General features: G+C 32.9%; 1 protein-coding gene across 1 annotated transcript in view; it reads right to left on the bottom strand.

The window, feature by feature from the left end:
• LOC128989012 (potassium voltage-gated channel subfamily H member 2-like) overlaps positions 1 to 21,153 on the bottom strand; it is a 412,396-nt gene that overhangs the window by 155,104 nt on the left and 236,139 nt on the right. Inside the window, exon 11 of the mRNA XM_054410865.1 lies at positions 19,626 to 19,640. Coding sequence (XP_054266840.1) covers positions 19,626 to 19,640 — 15 coding nt within the window. The remainder of the gene's footprint in view (positions 1 to 19,625; positions 19,641 to 21,153) is intronic.

The following is a 21,153-nucleotide window of genomic DNA, read 5'->3' as shown; positions in this document are numbered from 1 at the left end:
TTGCACATACACCTTTATATTTGCTTAAATGAGTTAAGTATAAATATCAGGCCAGTTAAACACTTCGAGGTAAAGACATGACCTCTGCAGCTACAACAGATTTCCTTGCCAAAAATGACTTGAAAAACATAACTTTACGACCATTTAGGTTCTAGCTGCTGGTAGAGTTTAATGTAAGATGTCCCTTGTGTTTTTCAGTAAAACAAAAAAAAAAATAGTGATAAGACAGAGAATTTGAGTTTCTATTTCTTAAAGAATTGACATGTAAAAAATTTTTGACAAACTAGTGTTAGTGGCCTTTTAACCTTATAAAGTTAAACTTTACCTTGAGTTCTTTGTATGAGTCTTAATACCACGTTTTCCTAGCCTAATATCACAGTTGACTTGCCTTATTTTAAATACTAAATTGAAACGATGATCTAGTATGTTAGCTTATATATGTAAATAAATGTTTAGTCACCTTTCTGTCGTAAATATAATTTATCGATGACAAAAATGTAAGTTGAAGGAGACGAGGAGTGGATGATACATGGGATTCAGTCGTAATGGGCAACTCGTATCTACCCACGGTCTAATTACAAAACTACGAGGCTCGTATAAATAGAGCTGAAAGATTTATGCAGCAAAGTCACCAGCGTCAAGGATATTTTGTCAATTTCTTAAGGTTCGTTATGAAACTGACCTATATATGATTTTGTATCATAGTATATGATCACGGTCACATGTGAACAATAATACAGTGTAATTGAAAAGTCTCGGAAGGGTGTAATATGTTTTTTACCATTATAGATCAAGTAACGAGGTTTGGTATATCAATAGTGGCCATAAGTGTCTACACATTTGTTTAGCTATTATCATTTGTTATTCCTTAAGCCCCCTTAAGGAATAACAAATAATCTTAAAGAATTTTGTCTGACTCCCCAGTCAGACAAAATTCTTTAATAGCAGCACAGGTCGAGTTTAGTATCAAATGAAAGGTCTTAAGTAGTAAAACACATTACCGAACTCAAATGGACAATCGAGTCGAAAATGTCACTGGTTTCAATATTTCTTGAATCTTCCATTTTCAATCTTTAAATGGCAACCATTTTCACTCTGTTGTTCTTTTGAGCTCAAATTTGCGTCATTGCATTATTCTAATAAAGACCTTGAAATTGATGTGCATATTGACCTATGTATTAGTTTATGATTTTCTTCCAAATTCTAGCAGGCTGAGGAAGTTAGCGTATAGCATTGCAAATTGAATGAATCTTAGGACAGCTATCATTTTTACATTCTCCCCCTATGCCATAGTACGAGTATATGGAGAAAGTATTGTTTTCGTGGAAATTTTCGAGTTTTAGTTTTGAGTGGATATATCTGTTTTCGGCCCCCCTGGACCAAAAACGTAATGTCTGTGTGTGTGGCTGTGTACAGAGCTACAGACCACACCTGTGGTCAGATTTTAATGAAATTTGGTATGTAGGTTCTAATCCACGGTATCGCCAGCTTTCACTTTTTTGTAATTTTGATTTTTAATGGTGATTTTCCAATAAAAACCCATAAAATAACGAGAAAATCAGATTTTATAAAAAACGGCCTGAACGATTTGAATAAAACGTTAATATGTTATAACCCATTAGATTCGGAACAAAATGGTATAACTCCCATTGCAGTAAAAATTACGGTTCAAAATTTATTGTAACTTAAGTTATTTTCCCAAAAACCCATAAAATAACGGAAAATCTAATTTTTTTGAAAAAGTGCTGGTTTTGATTAAAGTTAGTATGTTATGGTCATTATAGTTCTAAACAGTATAGTACAACCCACCATTGCTGTAAAATTTACGGTTTAAAAGTTATTGCGACTTTTGTGAGTGTTCCTATAAAATACCATAGGTAACGCCTACCCATGATAAAGGTTGTTGAAAAGCTAATGAGAGAAAGTATGTGTCAGATTGCTGATACCATTTATTTACTCAGTTGTCCTTTTGAGTTCGGGAATTTGTTTGCTAACCAATGACCTTCAAGTTGATACCAAACTCGATCTATTCTTTTATTTGAGAATTTTGTCTGACTCCTCGTGGAAAAAATGATAATGGCTTAAAAGGGTAGACAAATTATGGTCAATATAGATAAACCAAGTATTATTACTTTATATATATATTTAAAGGTACAAGATACATTTCACCGTTCCGGGACTTTTCAATCACACTTTTTATAAGTAGCACAAGCAGGGAGAAAGTAATATGTTCAAATCATGGATTTTATGAGAGTAAACAAGATTAGCCCGGTATAAATGGAGTAAATGTTTTCAATAGGGGGATTTGGGGTGCGCATAAAAGTGAAAACTGAAAAGAACTAGCTTTAAGCGGCTTACGAATAAGAGAATGATCGATTGATTACTTGCTGTGACGGTGCTGCTACATTGCGGGGGAACTGGAAACTAATGCAGTATCTTGACTTTTTGTGGTTGTATGAAGTATTTGCGTAGTGTAATAAACAGCTTAAGTTTATATCGTACACGGATTGGGACAATGGCGACGGTGCTGCTGGTGCTAAGTAACGGGGGAAATGTGAACTAATCGGCTTGTTCTTGTAGAGCTTTTGTGTGATTTTATAAAGTAGTAGTAAATTTGTGTACCAGCAAAAATTGTTGATATATGCTTAATTTGTGAGTTTAGGTTCCTTATAGTCTTCAAATATATTTTCTTGTAGCTATTTTTTTAACTAATTTGTTATAAACTAAATTGATTGTGTCACTTAATTGTTTTAATGTATTTTGAAAGATGAAAACGCATTAGAGCCTACTGTATTGATATCACGCACAGGTAATATAAACAAGTGCTATTAGTCGTTTCTATTAAAAATAATAATTGTATAATTTCCGGTAATGTAGTATTGTTTGTTAAAATTTCCATTCATCGAAGAATTATTTTTACTTTATTTGGCATAGTAAACTGTGTTCCGAAAATTGGCATTTGTCGATTAGAAAGAATTATTTGATTTTCCAAAATATATAAGATGGCTAATTGTAAATTCAGATACAGAAGAAACCAACATTATTACTAAATAAACTATGCTAGATAAAATACTTCGACAAAGTTATACTCAAGCGCCTTCGGACATCAATAATTCAACATGTACATGAAAAAAGCTGTACTTTGAAATGACACTATAAAATATTTAATTTAATCCAAACCTTTCAAACTATTTTCCAAACGTACTAAACAATTAATAAATTGGTGGTTACGTAAAATGAATATATATATATATATATATATATATATATATATATGAATCATTCAAAACCCGATAGGAAAACCTACCTGCCTCACAGTTAAAATCGATCCATTCCCAATAATTGACACTACCGGTACTGAAAATCTAAAACTGATCCCGAAGAGAATTTCAATATATTTGGAATTGCTTTTGTTGCTTTTGATTGACGAAATAAATAACATTTTCAAAGAGTTTCTGAATAGTTTGTAACCCTTAAAACTAATATATTAATATTCATAGAGTCCTGATCAAATAAGTGTTTCAATTTTTTACCAATGTATAATTGGTATACATAGGACTACTACTAATAAATTTAAATCATTTGGCTTACAATCTGATTTAGAAGTATAATAAGATAAGAGTAGGAAAACCCAACACCTAATTAGCTTTTAGTATCACTTACCTTCTGGTAATTAAGAAGTCAAGATAATCACTTACCTGAAAAACATAACAAGCAATTAGTGAACCACTGAGATAACATTTTATAATTAGTCTTCAGAATATAAGTAGTAGTATAAGTGAAGCCAAGGTTGTAATATTTTAGGGGGGGGTAGTAAATCTGTTGGAAACAAAATATGGAAGTCAGATCTTGGTTTCAAATCCCGGTAAATACTAACTCCTACTGTGTTGTAGTATTTCCATCTTCATTTCTTCATCTGATGAAGTCTTCTATCTGTGCATTTTATGAGTTAAATTGCAACGCTAATGCAAAAGCACCATTTAATTATTGCATTGAAATACACCCACGGGCTATTTATCAAAGTGGTCAAAGTTGGTATTAGCAGTTTGCCTCTAAACACAGCAAATTGTTTATGTATTTACATCGCTTTAATATCTGTTTGACATTCGTTGAATAAAGTACCAAGCTAAAAGAATTTAAATATATTTTATCTTCAAAATATAAGATGTTATAAAAATCACCGAATTATTGCGAAAACTATGCTAAACACGTTATACTATATTTGCAATGTTTTTGTCTAACAATTGTTTTTACTAACCCAAACTGTTAGATAATTATTAATTAGATAATTTATTAATTGGATAATTTTTTTCACTAAAATATTCAAATGTATGTTTTGGACTGTTTGTTTATTCAAGCAAAACAACCATTAATTTAGTTTTTTATTTTGTGTGCATTAAAATTTAAAATTGATTAGTTTTTGTCATTTAGAGGGTATAAATAATGAAAAAAATTATTCAACCAACATCTAAATTACGAAAGGATTTTAATAGCTCGTTTGTTTATTAAAAAAATCTAAAACTATATCTAACTTTACAATAACTATACATTTATATCTCAAACATAATTACAGAGTTGACTCATTAAACTAAAGTTTTAAGCATCTTGTTTCGGGAACTAACCAAATTTGTAATTGCTTATTGGCAAAGGAAAAAAAGTACTTTGCTTTACTGATGATTGCTTCTACAATTCCTGGAAATTCAAACGTATCAAGACTACGTTAACTAATATGGAAGATGTATTGATGTAATTAAACTCAATTCAATGTGAAATGGGCGTGACTAATACTGTAGACAAGCTCTATAATATTTCCAATAGGAATCACAACTTTAATTAAATTTCCTAAGGTTTCGTTTAATATTAGCAACGTACCAAATAAGTTGTTAAAGGTGAGCTACATATGATATCTCACTTGCAAAGAAGATAAATATCCAATACAATAACTTTGTCAGGATGTATAGAGCGCTATCATTTGAACAAATTGTTTTATTTTTACTTTGTTAAACGTGTTCTATTTAAATTTGGCCGCCTGAGCCAAGTTTTGTAAAAAGTTAGTAGCGAAGTAGCCTCCGACAAAACATGTAAATTTTGACCCCCGTTCGGAGGCCGTTTTTCAACAGATTTTCTTGAAATTTGGTATCAATGTAGTTGAATAGTTGTATTAGAGCTTTTATACCTCAAAAGGTTGAAAATTAAAAAAATATCAGTTTTATCAGTGTCTGAAAGTGACTCAGTTTACGTTACTTTAAGATTGTTTTGTAATTATATTATTGATTTGATTTATTGATTTGGTTCTTGGACATATCATGTATAAGGGCCCTAGAACCAACATTAATCTGTAAGGGAAAACAGTTTTAACTATCTTCACACATTCCACCCAGATCGAGGGACGTCCAAGGCATGTTTTTATTGTTTTCGCAGGGGTGAAGAAGACTCTTAAGCAATATGGCTACAGCTGCATACACAAAATTATCAAATCGAGCTCGGCTCTAAGACTAAAAATTACACTGGTCAGGAACTTCTTATTCCTATAAGAACTGCGGTAATAATAAGTTATTAAAGACAAAGGATAATAAACAATCTATGAAAAAAAAAATTAATACATCAAAAATTTAAATAAACACAATAAAAATCAAATCAATAAAGATTTACGATTTACAGTAACTAAATATCATTATATCAATAAAATAACTATATCAACTAAATAGCCTTAGAAATCAAATGATCATTACTCTTTTACGGTCTGAGAACTACTTAATTTAAATTATTGTAGTACATTTGTCAATATAAAATACAAATATTATACTCAAACTACCTTAACGTTATGGTTTGCAGCAGTTAAAAGAACTTCCCATGCATACTCAAGCATTTAAAATTTCCATGAAAATTATGATTTTTCAGTCCAAACGAATAAAGATAACGTTTATGTATGGTATTTAATTGTGTACTTTAGTTGTATTTCTGTATTCGTATTTTTTGTATTCGTTGTGATTGTGTAACTGAAAGGGTAGAAGGCAGTATTAAGAATTTACGCAATTGATATCTCCTAAAGAGTGAGCTGCAGTCAATCACAATTCCATAACAATCAGGTTGTTTTGTTTACTCGCTTGATGACCGTTGACATCGTCTCACAGCCACAAATGTATATGAATTGTTGGAGGTTGTGTCATATAAACACGTTGACGTAGCATTGAACATCTCAACAATGAAATATTATCGTTTATTTGTAACTGATTGTATCCTTGTGACAACAAAAATTAAATGGTAAAATGATTCGTTTGGTTATAAAGATATTACAGCTATATTTGTGTAATAGATGCTGAATGTCATATTCTTGTATTCATGTAACTATTTTAAGTGCTGGAACAAGTATTTTGATGGTTGTGAATACAATGTTTTGTCAACAGCTTTTAGAATTATTTTTTATGTAATTTATATATTTTACTTTGCAACACATTTACCGTGTGTTCAAAATTAACAGATAATAATTATGATACTTATTTTTATTTATCGTATTAACTTGAAATGTGTAAAAGTCTTTTGTTTTTTTTGTCACACAACTTAATGCAATGACATAAAATACTGTCTGCTTCAACAACGTACTAGTTTTAATTTTTTTTTATTGAAAGTTTTATATTTATAATCATAAATATTTACTACAAAAGTGAAATAAGCTGGATGGTTTTCAAATGAAAATAATGTATTCAATGTAACATGTTAACAGGCAGGTTGGCTTACCTAAATGTCGTGGAAGGGTGCAAAGCAGCTGTATCGTAACATTATATTCTTTGATCAAATAAACTTCTAAGATTTATCAGATGAATTCCACATTATTCTACCAAAGAGGAGATCTTTAATGTGAACGGGTAGAAATTTATCAATAGATGGATATAATCCGCTCCTATGACAAACTAACAGATCATATTAAATACATACTCGTATTCCAAATTAGTACGGTATTCCTAAAAAGAACGACTGCATAATGTTTCATTAATAAACTTCTATGGCTCTAAACAAGACATTTAAGTTACTTAATGAATTTATGGAGGATATATATATATATATATATTGGTTTAATTCACCTTTGAAGTGTCATTTACCTAATGTATCGCAACAAGGCATTAATCCTCAAAATTGGTTTTATTCTTTTAGACATTAGTTGCTCTATCATCATTTCTAACATGTATAAAAATATGAAGAAAAAAATATTACTTTTGGAATAATGCAAGTTTGTAAAAGTGATAATAATTTGAAACTTTCTTAATCTAGGTGGAACGTTCAATGCACCGTAGTTCTACACGTAGATATGACTCCGTTAGTAAATGACCCTTTGGACCTTTTTATAAGTAGTTTTGATAAAATCTAGTACAGCTAAAACTGACTTCCGTGGCATTATAGTATTAATAAGAAAGGTACTTTTAAGAATAGCGAGGAAACTCATTTTCACTACTATGTTAAAGTAGATTTTTATCAAGTCTTAATGTATTAAGGAAAAATAAACATAACCAATATTTTGTTTGTTTCAAAATGGCATCCATTTTAAACTGTACTACTTAAATTACTAAAAAGACGGAAAACGGCTAATTTAAAAAATATATCCAAAAACACGTTTAACTCAATAACTCTCTCTTTATTTATCATTTTGGATTCACTATCACACGCCAGCAACTGTATAAAGATCAAATAATAAATAATAGTTGAGAAATGACAGTTTTTGTTGTAGAGGCAAAAAAAGGCCTTGCGGCAAGGATTAATCTAATCTTTCCTAAACAAATTTGATATCTTAGCTATTTATTATTCGATTTTTTTGATCTTGTTGTCGATAGGGAATTCTAATGCTAAATAAAAACACCGTGGCATTCTTTAATAAAACCAGCCGATTTTTTGTAATAAAGACAATTTCATATGGCTGCCATTTTGAAACAAAATACCTATATTTTGTAATAATACTTTCGTAAATATTTTATGAATAATCATAAAAAATATGTATTTTTTTATCACTTTGAAATGATATTTGGAACGAATAACTTGTGCTCGTAGGAGAAATAGAAGCATTCATTTTATGGATCTAAGATGCACACTGTACTGTGATTCGTCTGTATAAGATTATATATCCCTCAGTAAAATGGGTCTATACATAGTGAGAATTATCATTGTAATAGGCCTACACTTCAAAGGTCGAAGAAAATGTCCAATAAAGTTTATTCAAACTATATAAAAACATTGAATAATCTTGTGTTGGCTGATTCTAGCAAAAGACTCCAATTATAGAAACCATTTAAATAAGAATAATTCAAGATTAATTGGTTTTAGAAATGAAATAAATTATTTTATTTATTTTAACCTAAAAGTTCTTACTAACGTTAAAGTGCCACAAACGATTACTTCCTTCCTTAATAAAACTAAAATGGAATAGTATCTAGCATATCAAAACCGGGTGTTGTAACTGAATAATCCATACTCTTAGGTGTAAATCCATAAGGAACAGAAAGTTACTTTTGGCTTCACTAATGGGTAGAAAATTATAATACGGCCAACAAACTCAGCAAATTTTCTATTCTTTCTTTTTATGTAATTAAATAGTTTAAAGTAGCTCAATCAAGAACAAGCATTTTTGAAAACAATTCATATTCAGTTTGTAATTAAATAAACATTTTCGCTTTAAAAATATTGGTTGATTTGGAGCAGTCACATTTAAAAGACAATTTAAATACTATTAGTGAATAGTATTCAATAGTGATATATATGATATGTCGATGGGAATATTAATCGGCAAACAGCTGTTGATATCACATTGTTGTGTTAGAGCTACAGCTCGGTTAGTATCGTGTGGTGTATCAGCACGCAATGTTGCGTGCATGACTGACCAGCTTGCCGCATTTCTATTGGCTAACTGCGAACACTCAACAATGATATAGAGGCTTCACGCACCTCCATCGATCGTTCGGTTGCAGGGATTAAAGATTGACACGTTTCAGTTATTAAGTTATTGTTATAGGTCGTGAATTTAGCGTATGTGTCTTTATTTAACATGTAAGAAAAAGTAAGATATTTTGATTGTAACGTTATTAAACTTGTGTATTTTTTAATGTAATTGTAATTTTTATGATACCTATAAGAGTTCAGTCTTATAAGGTCGACATTTTCTTAGTTGGCATCATTCATTACCCAATGACGAATGACATTTGTTTATATAATCAACCCTGCTCGGTATAAGAGCAGTAGACTTAGGATGTGTAGCGAGTATTAATATTTAATAGAAAGTACAGTATTAGTTCAGAATGACTATATTTCCGTGTATAATAACCTACGCTTGTTTCCATAAAAAACGTATTTATTTTATAATTTCCCTTTATTTCAAGGTCCACCCTTTCCTGAGGGTTATCGTTCCCTGGGAAGGTTGCCCTCATTCTCAGGGGTGATCAATTTATCATGTTTTCTTGAAAAAAAGTGAACACCTCACGCTCTTTTTCATGTTGTCAAAAAGAAAAAAAAATTGTTGGCAGTTTAAAATTCAATTTATTTATGTCACTATGTTTCGTTTGTGAGTTTAGCCAGTCTAAAGTACTTAACAAAAAAAGCTTGAAGTGAGAACATCAATTTAACATGTTGAAAAACCTACTTTTTTCGTGCTTTTGTGCACCAAGTGGCAAAGATTTTTTCATATGGCAGAGAGGGTGAGATTTTTACTAAGCATTGGCTTTACTCTCTTAATTTTTATGGTAGAAAGTTTTATAAACAAACGATGGTTTTCAAAGGCTTTGACAATTTCTTTGAACATTCCCCAAAAAAAAGCATTCATTTTGGTTACTGTACGTGGATATTTCAACAAGATTTCCACAATCATTTCCATCACAATCAGTTCGATTTCCACAATTATTTAAAAATAAATGTCTCACCTTCGATAAGGGAGTACTCCCCCAGAGGAAGAGCAAGCCCCAGCCTAGTGTAGACTTAAAATAGAAGGGAGTACTCCCCCAGGGGAAGAGCAAGCCCCAGACTAGGTTGGACTTAAAATAGAACAGAATACTCCCCAGGGGAAGAGCCAGCCCAGAGTAGACTTAAAATAGAAGGAAGTACTCCCCCAGGGGAAGAGCAAGCCCCAGCCCAGAGTAGATTTAAAATAGAAAGGAGTACTCCCCCAGGGGAAGAGCAAGCCCCAGCCTAGGTTGGACTTAAAATAGAACAGAATACTCCCCAGGGGAAGAGCCAGCCCAGAGTAGACTTAAAATAGAAGGGAGTACTCCCCCAGGGGAAGAGCAAGCCCCAGCCTAGGTTGGACTTAAAATAGAACAGAATACTCCCCAGGGGAAGAGCCAGCCCAGAGTAGACTTAAAATAGAAGGGAGTACTCCCCCAGGGGAAGAGCAAGCCCCAGCCCAGGGTAGACTTAAAATAGAAGGGAGTACTCCCCCAGGGGAAGAGCAAGCCCCAGCCTAGGTTGGACTTAAAATAGAACAGAATACTCCCCAGGGGAAGAGCCAGCCCAGAGTAGACTTAAAATAGAAGGGAGTACTCCCCCAGGGGAAGAGCAAGCCCCAGCCCAGGGTAGACTTAAAATAGAAGGGAGTACTCCCCCAGGGGAAGAGCAAGCCCCAGCCTAGGTTGGACTTAAAATAGAACAGAATACTCCCCAGGGGAAGAGCCAGCCCAGAGTAGACTTAAAATAGAAGGGAGTACTCCCCCAGGGGAAGAGCAAGCCCCAGCCCAGGGTAGACTTAAAATAGAAGGGAGTACTCCCCCAGGGGAAGAGCAAGCCCCAGCCCAGAGTAGACTTAAAATAGAAGGGAGTACTCCCCCAGGGGAAGAGCAAACCCCAGCCTAGGTTGGACTTAAAATAGAACAGAATACTCCCCAGGGGAAGAGCCAGCCCAGAGTAGACTTAAAATAGAAGGGAGTACTCCCCCAGGGGAAGAGCAAGCCCCAGCCCAGAGTAGACTTAAAATAGAAGGGAGTACTCCCCCAGGGGAAGAGCAAGCCCCAGCCTAGGTTGGACTTAAAATAGAACAGAATACTCCCCAGGGGAAGAGCCAGCCCAGAGTAGACTTAAAATAGAAGGGAGTACTCCCCCAGGGGAAGAGCAAGCCCCAGCCCAGGGTAGACTTAAAATAGAAGGGAGTACTCCCCCAGGGGAAGAGCAAGCCCCAGCCTAGGTTGGACTTAAAATAGAACAGAATACTCCCCAGGGGAAGAGCAAGCCCCAGCCCAGAGTAGACTTAAAATAGAAGGGAGTACTCCCCCAGGGGAAGAGCAAACCCCAGCCTAGGGTAGACTTAAAATAGAAGGGAGTACTTCCCAGGGAAAGAGCAAGCCCCAGCCTAGTGTAGACTTAAAATAGAAGGAAGTACTCCCCCAGGGGAAGAGCAAGCCCCAGCCTAGGTTAGACTTAAAATAGAACAAAATACTCCCCAGGGGAAGAGCCAGCCCAGAGTAGACTTAAAATAGAAGGGAGTACTCCCCCAGGGGAAGAGCAAGCCCCAGCCTAGGTTGGACTTAAAATAGAACAGAATACTCCCCAGGGGAAGAGCCAGCCCAGAGTAGACTTAAAATAGAAGGGAGTACTCCCCCAGGGGAAGAGCAAGCCCCAGCCCAGGGTAGACTTAAAATAGAAGGGAGTACTCCCCCAGGGGAAGAGCAAGCCCCAGCCTAGGTTGGACTTAAAATAGAACAGAATACTCCCCAGGGGAAGAGCCAGCCCAGAGTAGACTTAAAATAGAAGGGAGTACTCCCCCAGGGGAAGAGCAAGCCCCAGCCCAGGGTAGACTTAAAATAGAAGGGAGTACTCCCCCAGGGGAAGAGCAAGCCCCAGCCCAGAGTAGACTTAAAATAGAAAGGAGTACTCCCCCAGGGAAAGTTCAATCCCCAGCCTAGAGTAGACTTAAAAGAGAATACAAGCAAAACCTAAATGAACATTGTTATCAAAATATATGCTGTATGGGGATAATACATAGTTTATACTTTTTACCATCATTGACTGGACTTTAAACCTAAGTCCTAGCTCTAAATTACTAGATAATCCTACCTTATTTATTGTGTAGGGTAAAATGTATAGTATATAAAATGTAAAGTAACTGGCTGGGTAGCTGAGTGGTTATAGTGCTCGCCTGGTAATCAAATGTCGCCGGTTCAATACTGAGAAAAAATTCAATAGCTTTCTGATGGTTCGAAACTGGACCCAGCTGTTCCTGATCATTGGGCTTTAAATAAATGATCCTGACTAATGAAATCGCTGATCATAGTCAGTAACAAAGCTACACAGGTCATTACACACCATTCTACACTCATATTAGGGTCAAATACGCACCTAGGTGGCGTCCCCATCTGAATGATTGACAATTGATAATTGATCGATAATTGTAATGAATGAATAAAATCGTAATGAAGCTGTATATAAAAATCTGTAACATATATTAAACCTATTAGTGGCCTTTTTATGATTGGAAATAAAAAAAGCCAAGGATAAAACATAGAGAAAATACAGTATGATAAATAATAAACGCTTAAAAATTTAACTTCTTTATGATAAATAGGCATTTATCTTTAAAACCACCTTCAAATAATTAACAAACTTAAATACAAATAGGTCTAGTACATTTCGTAGTTTATGAACGAAAAAACATTAGAGCATGCCTACAACATATACTCCACAATATGCCAATGTTACCTGATCGGCGTTATGTTTTCGGGTGTCATTGTGTAGCAGGTGGTCAGCCTCGGCAGACACACACTCCTGTTCCTCCCCACTCCTGGAGTCCCGGTCCCGGACGTCCCTGGTGGCCGTGTCGCTCGTGTCCAGTTCATCTAGCAGTTCGTGCAGCACCCTCAGCTCGGGCGAGCCGACGCGCGACGAGTGATAGGGAGATGATAAGGGGGCCGTGATGTCAGAGTCCGCTTCCGCAACCGCCTCTTCTTCTCGTTTCCCAGAGGACATTAAAGCCACACATACACGCACCACTTGTCTAGCACATCACGCTAATGACGTCACTGTATTGCGATACTGATTGTGTATAACATTCGATGACCTCCTGTCGTGGGCCTTATTACTACACTGTTTCAATTAGCTTCATGACGATAAGGTAGTTTCAATGTTTATTACGTATAATAACGTTATTGGTTAACTTTTATGCCTTTACAAATTTTGAAATTGGACGTAGTAATTTATTATGTTTAATCTTGGTTTAAATTTTTTTGTCCACACCTCTCATACCTGAATAAAAATTAAGAAAATATTATCTATATCGCAAGAAATACTAAAATTTAAGTATTTTAAGCAATATATAAGCAATTATATATTTTATAAATAATGTGGGATTATTTGGTTGAGAGGGAAATGTAAGGATAAGGATTAAAATACCAATGAAGTAACAATAGTTTGAACTAGAAGGTAAACAAACTCAATAAGCATTTGGAAACACTTTTCTGTTAAAAGAAATTATTAAACATAAACATTTTTAGTTAAAAATTTATAAATAAGTAACATTAATTTACAATCAATTTCGAGCTATTTCTTTGAGATTTTGTGGTGTGGTTATCCAGAAGAATCGTAAATATCTGGTGGCAAATAAAGATGGCGGTACGATGAAACCACAAGCCGTGAATATTCCGGGAATTATTATCACCCACTCTTCGCCTCGCCTAGAGCCACTCCAAGACAAGACAAGCTTGCCGCTAGATGTTGATGTTTCAATATTACTTCTCCTCAAATCTTGGGTAATAATGCAAGAAATGAATTATTCAAGAGTTGCCTTATTATATGTATTTTTTTAAATTTTGAGAGCCCAGAGCATTTTATGCTACTACACACAAATTCACTCGCAAATTAAAAATACGAGTTTACCGCTAGAAAAAGTTATACTGGAATCAATTCAACGAATATGTAATAAATGACATGAATGGGAATACATCGTTCATCAGCTGTTTTATAAAACATATAGTCTAGTTTAGGAGCACCTGTTGCATTGGGAACAATCTAACTATTAACATTTTTTACACACCACGTGGGTTGTTAGAAAAGATGTTTAGTGCTTATAGCATTTCGTGCTGTGGCTTACATAATCAAATGTACTCAAGGTTTACTATTGGATTATTGATATAATAATTTAAAGTGATAAAATGTCTGATTACAAACTAAATATTCTTGTAAAATATGAAACATTTATAATTTGCATGTTTCATTGGTCTCCAGGAGTTCCCGACCTTTTTGTGTCACACAACTTACTCGCCCAAGGCCTAACCTAACCTAAGATGCCCAATAAAATATAAAATAAACAAAAACGCATATAGCAATTGATACGAAACATGTATTTTGACCATCACAAACTATAATCAAACATTAGCTACGCACGGAGAATTTGGTAATTTAGATGTTATTAAATAATATTTCTATATTATTGAGTCTATATGTGAGTCTATGATTTGATAAAAATAATCACTTAAAAATTTCATTAAAAAATATATTGTTAACTGGCCTTAGACTTACGCCCCCCTGATTGGGGACGTATCTTCTACTTTGGGGACCCTTGAAATATGTAAACAGAAATGATTTGTTTCATTGAAACATCGTTAAATGCAACAATGGATCCTAAACTCAACTTGTACTTATGTATCTTTATACTAATTTATTGAGAGTCAAAATTTGATCAAAATATTGAATATCAATCTGCAATCAATGCAGATTTAAATTAAAAGTTTAAATGGTTTGTACTGATAGATTATTAAAGTAGAAACAATAAACTGTAAACACAACTTTACTACGGAAAACATTTTTATTGACATGTAAAAACAATGATAAGCTATTATTTTATTTTTTCTACTATGAAAGAAGTTCTTTTAAAACATAAGTTTTTTTATTTTTAAGCTCTCAACATTTAACTAACTTAAATTTGATAAATATCCGGATTGTGGCGTAGACATTTAACCTTTACCTACATTTAATATAGATTTGTTAGCATCAATTTAAGAAATACTTAAAAACTGTGTTTTACTATTAACAAATAAATTGAAGTCAGAGTTAGTCAATTAAAAGTGATTCTAAAAGCAAATTGAAAAAAAATCATGAAGCACCTAATATATACAAATTCAAACATTATTTTACTTTTAAGATTAGCACTAATGAAAGTAAATACCACCACTTTTATCATATTTACACGCCAATAACTCTTAAATTAAAATGATGAAATGCAAAAGTAAATATTTGTTTTGGTTAAATAAACACGCTGTGAGTTTTATTTTGCAATTTATTTTGTAATGTTATCTTCCATTTTTATTTATTTAGCTTATCTTTAAACATGGGTGTTATTTATATTGTTTTTGAATTAACCTATGGGATTTTAAGCATATATTTACGGCTGACCAACTTTATTTTGTGTAATGTAATTTTAATAGAAAATATTAATCTATTTTATAGTAATTCTTTTCTAAATCACACACAAACATGCCTTATTGTGACCAACATTTTTCAACTACTTAAAAATATAGGCTCATATATTGTTATAAGGAGGCCAATAAAAATTTGAAGAGGATTAATGTGTTTATCATCCGGATACTATCTGTACAGAAATAAAAAATTATAATTTTTTTTCTTCTTCCCACAGTAGGGAAAAAACGTATGACGCATACTAAGATCCTTAAATGACAACATCAATTCAAAAATATTTTTGTTTCAAAATCACTCTCGAATCACACATTCGTCAAGTCACTTATAATTTCACCACACACATATTTGCACAAAACTAAAATACGATCAACGAAAACAATCGTTACCCACTTTACCGTGCACAACCGCGCGTAGTGTGTTAAATACTGAGGCTTAAACTAATAGACAGTGATGTCCCACTTAAAAGACTTGCTTGGCACCGGGCCACGGTCAGGTGACCTGTGACGTCATCGTGGCTCCATATGTGACGTCATATGGAGCTACGTCATGGCTATTTGCGAACACCTGCCACGTCACTGATGCCAATACCCTTCGGTGCTATATTTGTGACGGAGCTATTGCGGGAAGGTTCATAGAGCCGAGTTTTTCCCACAGTTTTTTGACAATTTGGCATTTCCCCAATCTGTGTTCAGCAAATAATTGAGGTGAAATCAATAAAATATTATGTTTTAAGTTATGTGGCTAGGAAGACTATAAATTTGGTGAATTATAGTTAAGATTAATTACCTTTTTACTACCGTATATAAAATGTGGTTTTCACATTTCAATACGTCATACAGTACTAGTAAATTATTGAATTCCTTACATTACTTGTAACAATGAATATACGAAATTAAATAAATGAAAAATAAAGCAGTGGAATCATTTCTAAGATGAAATTTTTTATGTCACACAATTAGTAACAGTGATATGTTTATGTCCATGTCACCAAATCCTTCAGATCCCTTGGTGTAGACACATAGAAATACTGGAAATTAACCACACATTTCGTAAAAAATAACCACATTTCATCAAATTGATCTGATCATTGGTAGTAATTAAGTATTACTTATTTCTTTGTAATTAATTAGAGGCATGTGGGAAATTTTTAATTTTAACAATTTAAAACTGAAATGACTATTAAATTATTTATTTTCATTGGTTTATATCAAATCACCAATGGAAAAATGGTTCAAAATTAATTTAAGGTAGCTTCGGTTTATATCTATATATCTAATTCCGTAAGCCCAAAATTTTACAATGAAATTGTGAGCGAACGGGAGGCTGTAGAAAGCTGGGAGGGGTCTCATTTTAAAGGTCTGGGCATGAACTTTTGGGGAAAATTATTCATTTTTCTTAATTATGCACCAAAAGGTTGTTACGGAATAAAATAATTCACATTTAAATAGCATGAATGTATTTTAAATTATTTATTCACAATAAAATGTATGATTGGTTTTAATCATTCTAATAGTAGAATATCGTTTACTTTAAACACCCTTTTAACCCAGATTGTGCGATGACATGGACTGCACTTACATTTATTAGGTTATTTTCATTAGTTAAATGGAAAAGAGTCAGTTTTGAATGCCAAATTTTTATCGAAGGCAAAACTCTATAAGGCTTAATGTCATTTCGTCCCACAAAAATAAATGTTGATATCAATAATTACTGCCAAAGATTAGATGTAAATTATACCTGAGCTTGATAGTGTTTTCAACAACTAATATCGGTTGATAAACGGGTGTTATAGGACACTTTGCTTTGTGATCACGAACCTGTCTCCCAACATTGCTCCCCTTCACCCCCCCCCCCCCCCAGAGACCTGGTATATACACTCCCCTTCCACCAGCTTCATACACGACCTTAATATACGGTGTGCTGCAAATTACTATTCGAATTACCATTTCAACATTGCATGAAAATAATATTAACAACAGAGGCTGATAAAATATGATCTTTACATGTTTCAAATTGGTTGGATATACGGATACACTAAGCATTTTCCATCTGTTCTACCTGTCATACACGAAATACGTAAAGCAAATAAACCTTTAGGATAGTATTTTAGTGCGCTTTGTACTGCTTCTCAAATCCCTAATGCTTATCTGTTCTTTTTACTCTGGTGTTTTCTTTTTACAACTATTGTACCTTAGAGGTTTCTCCATAACAGTCAAGTTTCTATTATTAGTGAGGGCATAACATTTTTTGCTGTGTAAAGTCCTAGTAAACTTTAGATTAATTGGTCCATTAACTGTTTATTGCTCGTACATTAAATAGATTATTTTAATATAATTATGGAAAATAATGGTGTATATTATTTCAAATCTACCGAATTGTTAAGAGAAACGATGGATCATTTATATGACTAGTAGTTTAGTAAAATTAGATCTACCCTAGTTACCGATCAATTGTAGACGTTATGAAATAATTTTACAATGTGGGGGCATGATTATAAAAGTAAGTGCTGTAATTCCTAGATTTGCTAAACATTTCATGTCAGGTTTTCAATTACCCTAACATAAACAAAGGGAACAGAATTCCCAACATAAAAAAGATAAAATTCTTAGGAGAGCCCAAATACTTTTTTGCCTCCTTGACTTGGAGATAAGCTGTACTCATTAATGTCATTGCTCATTTCAAATTTGGAAATAATTAGTAATGCGAAATACCTATTAATTAAATATTTAATACCTTGGAATATATTCTACAGGATGTTATTGGATGCAGTGGGTAAATAATTTTGGGTCTAACAACTTTTATAATACGAGTACCAAATTGTTGAAAAATGGATAACCATTCAAAGAAAATGGTTATAAGAATACTTACTTTTCTTTGATAGTAAATAACTATAATAAAAACTAAAATAGATAAAAATATAATAAATATAAGTGATTTATAGTTGGAAAATAACCATAAACTTATTAAATTATTAATAGAAAGTAAGCAATATATTAGTAAAGCATCGAAGCGAAAGATTTTATACATAGAATGCCTATGTGTTTGCAGCAAAAGTTTAAAGGATACCATTAAAAGCTAAGAGAAGAAAACTATTTATAAAAGTATAAACTAGAATTTGTAACTCAATTGTGTCCAACTTTGATCAAAATACATTAATTCTACACAAAGTTTTTTAATTTCCTGTATAATTACAAGCTAAGCTATCATTAAAGAGAAGACCTTAGGAATTAGTAAAATCTATCTGAGAATTATAAGCAGTGAGACTATGTAACGTGCTACTACAAAAATTGAAGCTTAACTACGATCTTTTTAAACTAGGAACTAATAAAAACATGAATATATTCACTAGTGCTGGTTCCATACCTGGAATATCATTATGTGTGAAAATAAATGTAGAATGGTTGGTGAAACAGTTGAATGAGAACATCATTTTCAGTAGCCTGAGCAATGAGGTATTGTGTTAAAACAAACTCAAAACAGTTTTGACGCATTTAGGCCAACTAATATATAAGTTACAGTTTTTAATTTGTCGCCCATAATCATCGAAACGAAATGAACAAAAACTGTCTGCATGTTTATCAGTATCTGTTTATTAAATTACATCATCCATATTTTCTTCACGTCACTCTAATTGAGGTTTATAACAAATATATCTAAAAAAAATTATATGTTTGTCCAAGCAACATTATTGACGCTTGTTATTGTATTATTAATTTATGATTTTGAACGGCTGTAATATTTAATTTACTTATTACATTTTTATTTGATTAATGATCTGCTGTTCTATGTATTAATTGTATATTAAGGTAAATTTTATTATGTCTCCTAAATGGGTTCTACTAATGTTTACCATTTACACACCCATCGTTGTATTTGGGTGGCTGCATGGATGTTTCTTTTACAGCTATTATGTGGGTTTATTGACCCACACCTAAGGGTTTATTACTATGACCTTCTAATAGTTACTTATTTGTGTTCAATTAACACAACAACAAAATATGACTGTTTCACTACTAAAACTGGTTACAAGGCTAACAAGTACTGGATTTATTACATTACATTTATACAAATTCATATGTATAATACTTGTACTCATTAGTGTTTTGAATTGGAATAATAATAAGAAACCGTGGCATTGTAAAGTGTTAAAAATTGCATTGTTTTGATAGGAAGCAAGCCATCGTAGGCTGTGCAACGTGCATGTGCTACTGCAAATTATGCTCCCATGCTGAAATCTTATGTTAGCTTACTTGCTGGGCCCGCCACTGAAAAGCATGAAACCTGAGTATTAGAATGAATACACTTCATAAATACATATCCTAGAGAATCAGAAACATTGAAAATGAAACCCCGGCCATTATTATGTTTATCAAAGCATCGATTTGAATTTAGGTTGTTTTCCGTATAAAACACATTATAGTGAAACGGATAAACTAAATTACCATTTTATGTATACGTCTTACCATCATATAACACGTTTATTGAATATAATAATCATATAAACACACACCCGTTCAGTTACCTAAATAGTTTCTCTCAATGAACACTTAGATTACTGTAACTGTTAATTAAAAGAAGAAATTATCACTTACAACGTCAGCGATATGTTTTGTAATAACGTTGGATAATAGTAATAATTACATTCATTATTCCATTGTTTCTGCACAGCCAGGAAACATAGCATTAAAAATAAAGAAATAAAACTATTTACTAGTGTCAAAGTTTTTTGCATCAAGAACATAATGCAATCATCATATCGTTGAATATATTGGTGAGATTTAATTTTTAGATTAAAAACGCAAAATAATGCTTAATATTTTCCAAATAAACGTACACAAAGACAACCAAATGCAAACTACAATAATACTGAAAATCATATAAAGTCTAGATTTTATATTATTTCATTTTATAAATGGAAACGATTTTGGAATTCATAAAAATGTGTAGTGGACGCCTAATGCAAAGGTAAGGTAAGCTTGGAAAGGCTTTGCGACAAAAGCCCTAGAGCCATTGTACTAGGTTACTGCCACCCTGCTCCGACCTATTTCTGACACTAAAACGGATACATGGAAAACTCCTTCAAAGCAATTTTTATCGTGTGATTTATGACTGTATAGAATACTCATGGAACGTAAACTAATTTAATGACCATCAAAGTGCAGCCATAGAAGTGGTTCGCATATATCATAATATAATCCTTGCTTAGCCAAAACAAAGGAGGCGAAGGCGTTTCGGGTAAACTTTGTTCGTGAACGAATGGTTGGAATTTAAAAGGTATAACAGTTTAAAATTATAATATACAATAGTCGAATTACATCGTTTATAATGCTGCCATCTTAAATGTATACACTCTATACATAAAATGTATATATATCTTGAAATTATCAAGAGTAATTTTCTATTTTATCTCCATAACGGGATAAAATCTGTACCGTAGTCTGGTCTATTACATCTCCTTGTCCAAGCCGAAGGTGGACAATTTCTGTTACCTAAAAATATTTTTCAACTGATGTATAATTTTAAATAAGGTTTCAATCCATCCGAGTTTCACCGCAAAGGGGTGTGATTAAGGGGGGTTTACTTTATAATTTTGTTTTGCTAATTGTAGAATATATGACTATGGAGTTTAAGTAATGATTATGGCATAGTATATCACTACAGGAATATGATTAATAAATACAACAACCTAAATATAACAAAATATGAGATGAGAAAATGTCCATGGACCTTTGTCTTGAAAACAAAATATTGTAGATCTTATCTGACATTGATATTATG

This window comes from Macrosteles quadrilineatus, unplaced genomic scaffold, assembly GCF_028750875.1.
Source record: "Macrosteles quadrilineatus isolate MER2022 unplaced genomic scaffold, UCM_ALF_1.0 Scaffold_3__2_contigs__length_128488019, whole genome shotgun sequence".
NCBI classification, from domain to species: Eukaryota; Metazoa; Arthropoda; class Insecta; order Hemiptera; family Cicadellidae; genus Macrosteles; species Macrosteles quadrilineatus.
Note: the sequence above shows the minus strand (reverse complement) of the source record. Positions and strands in the feature narration are given on the sequence as shown.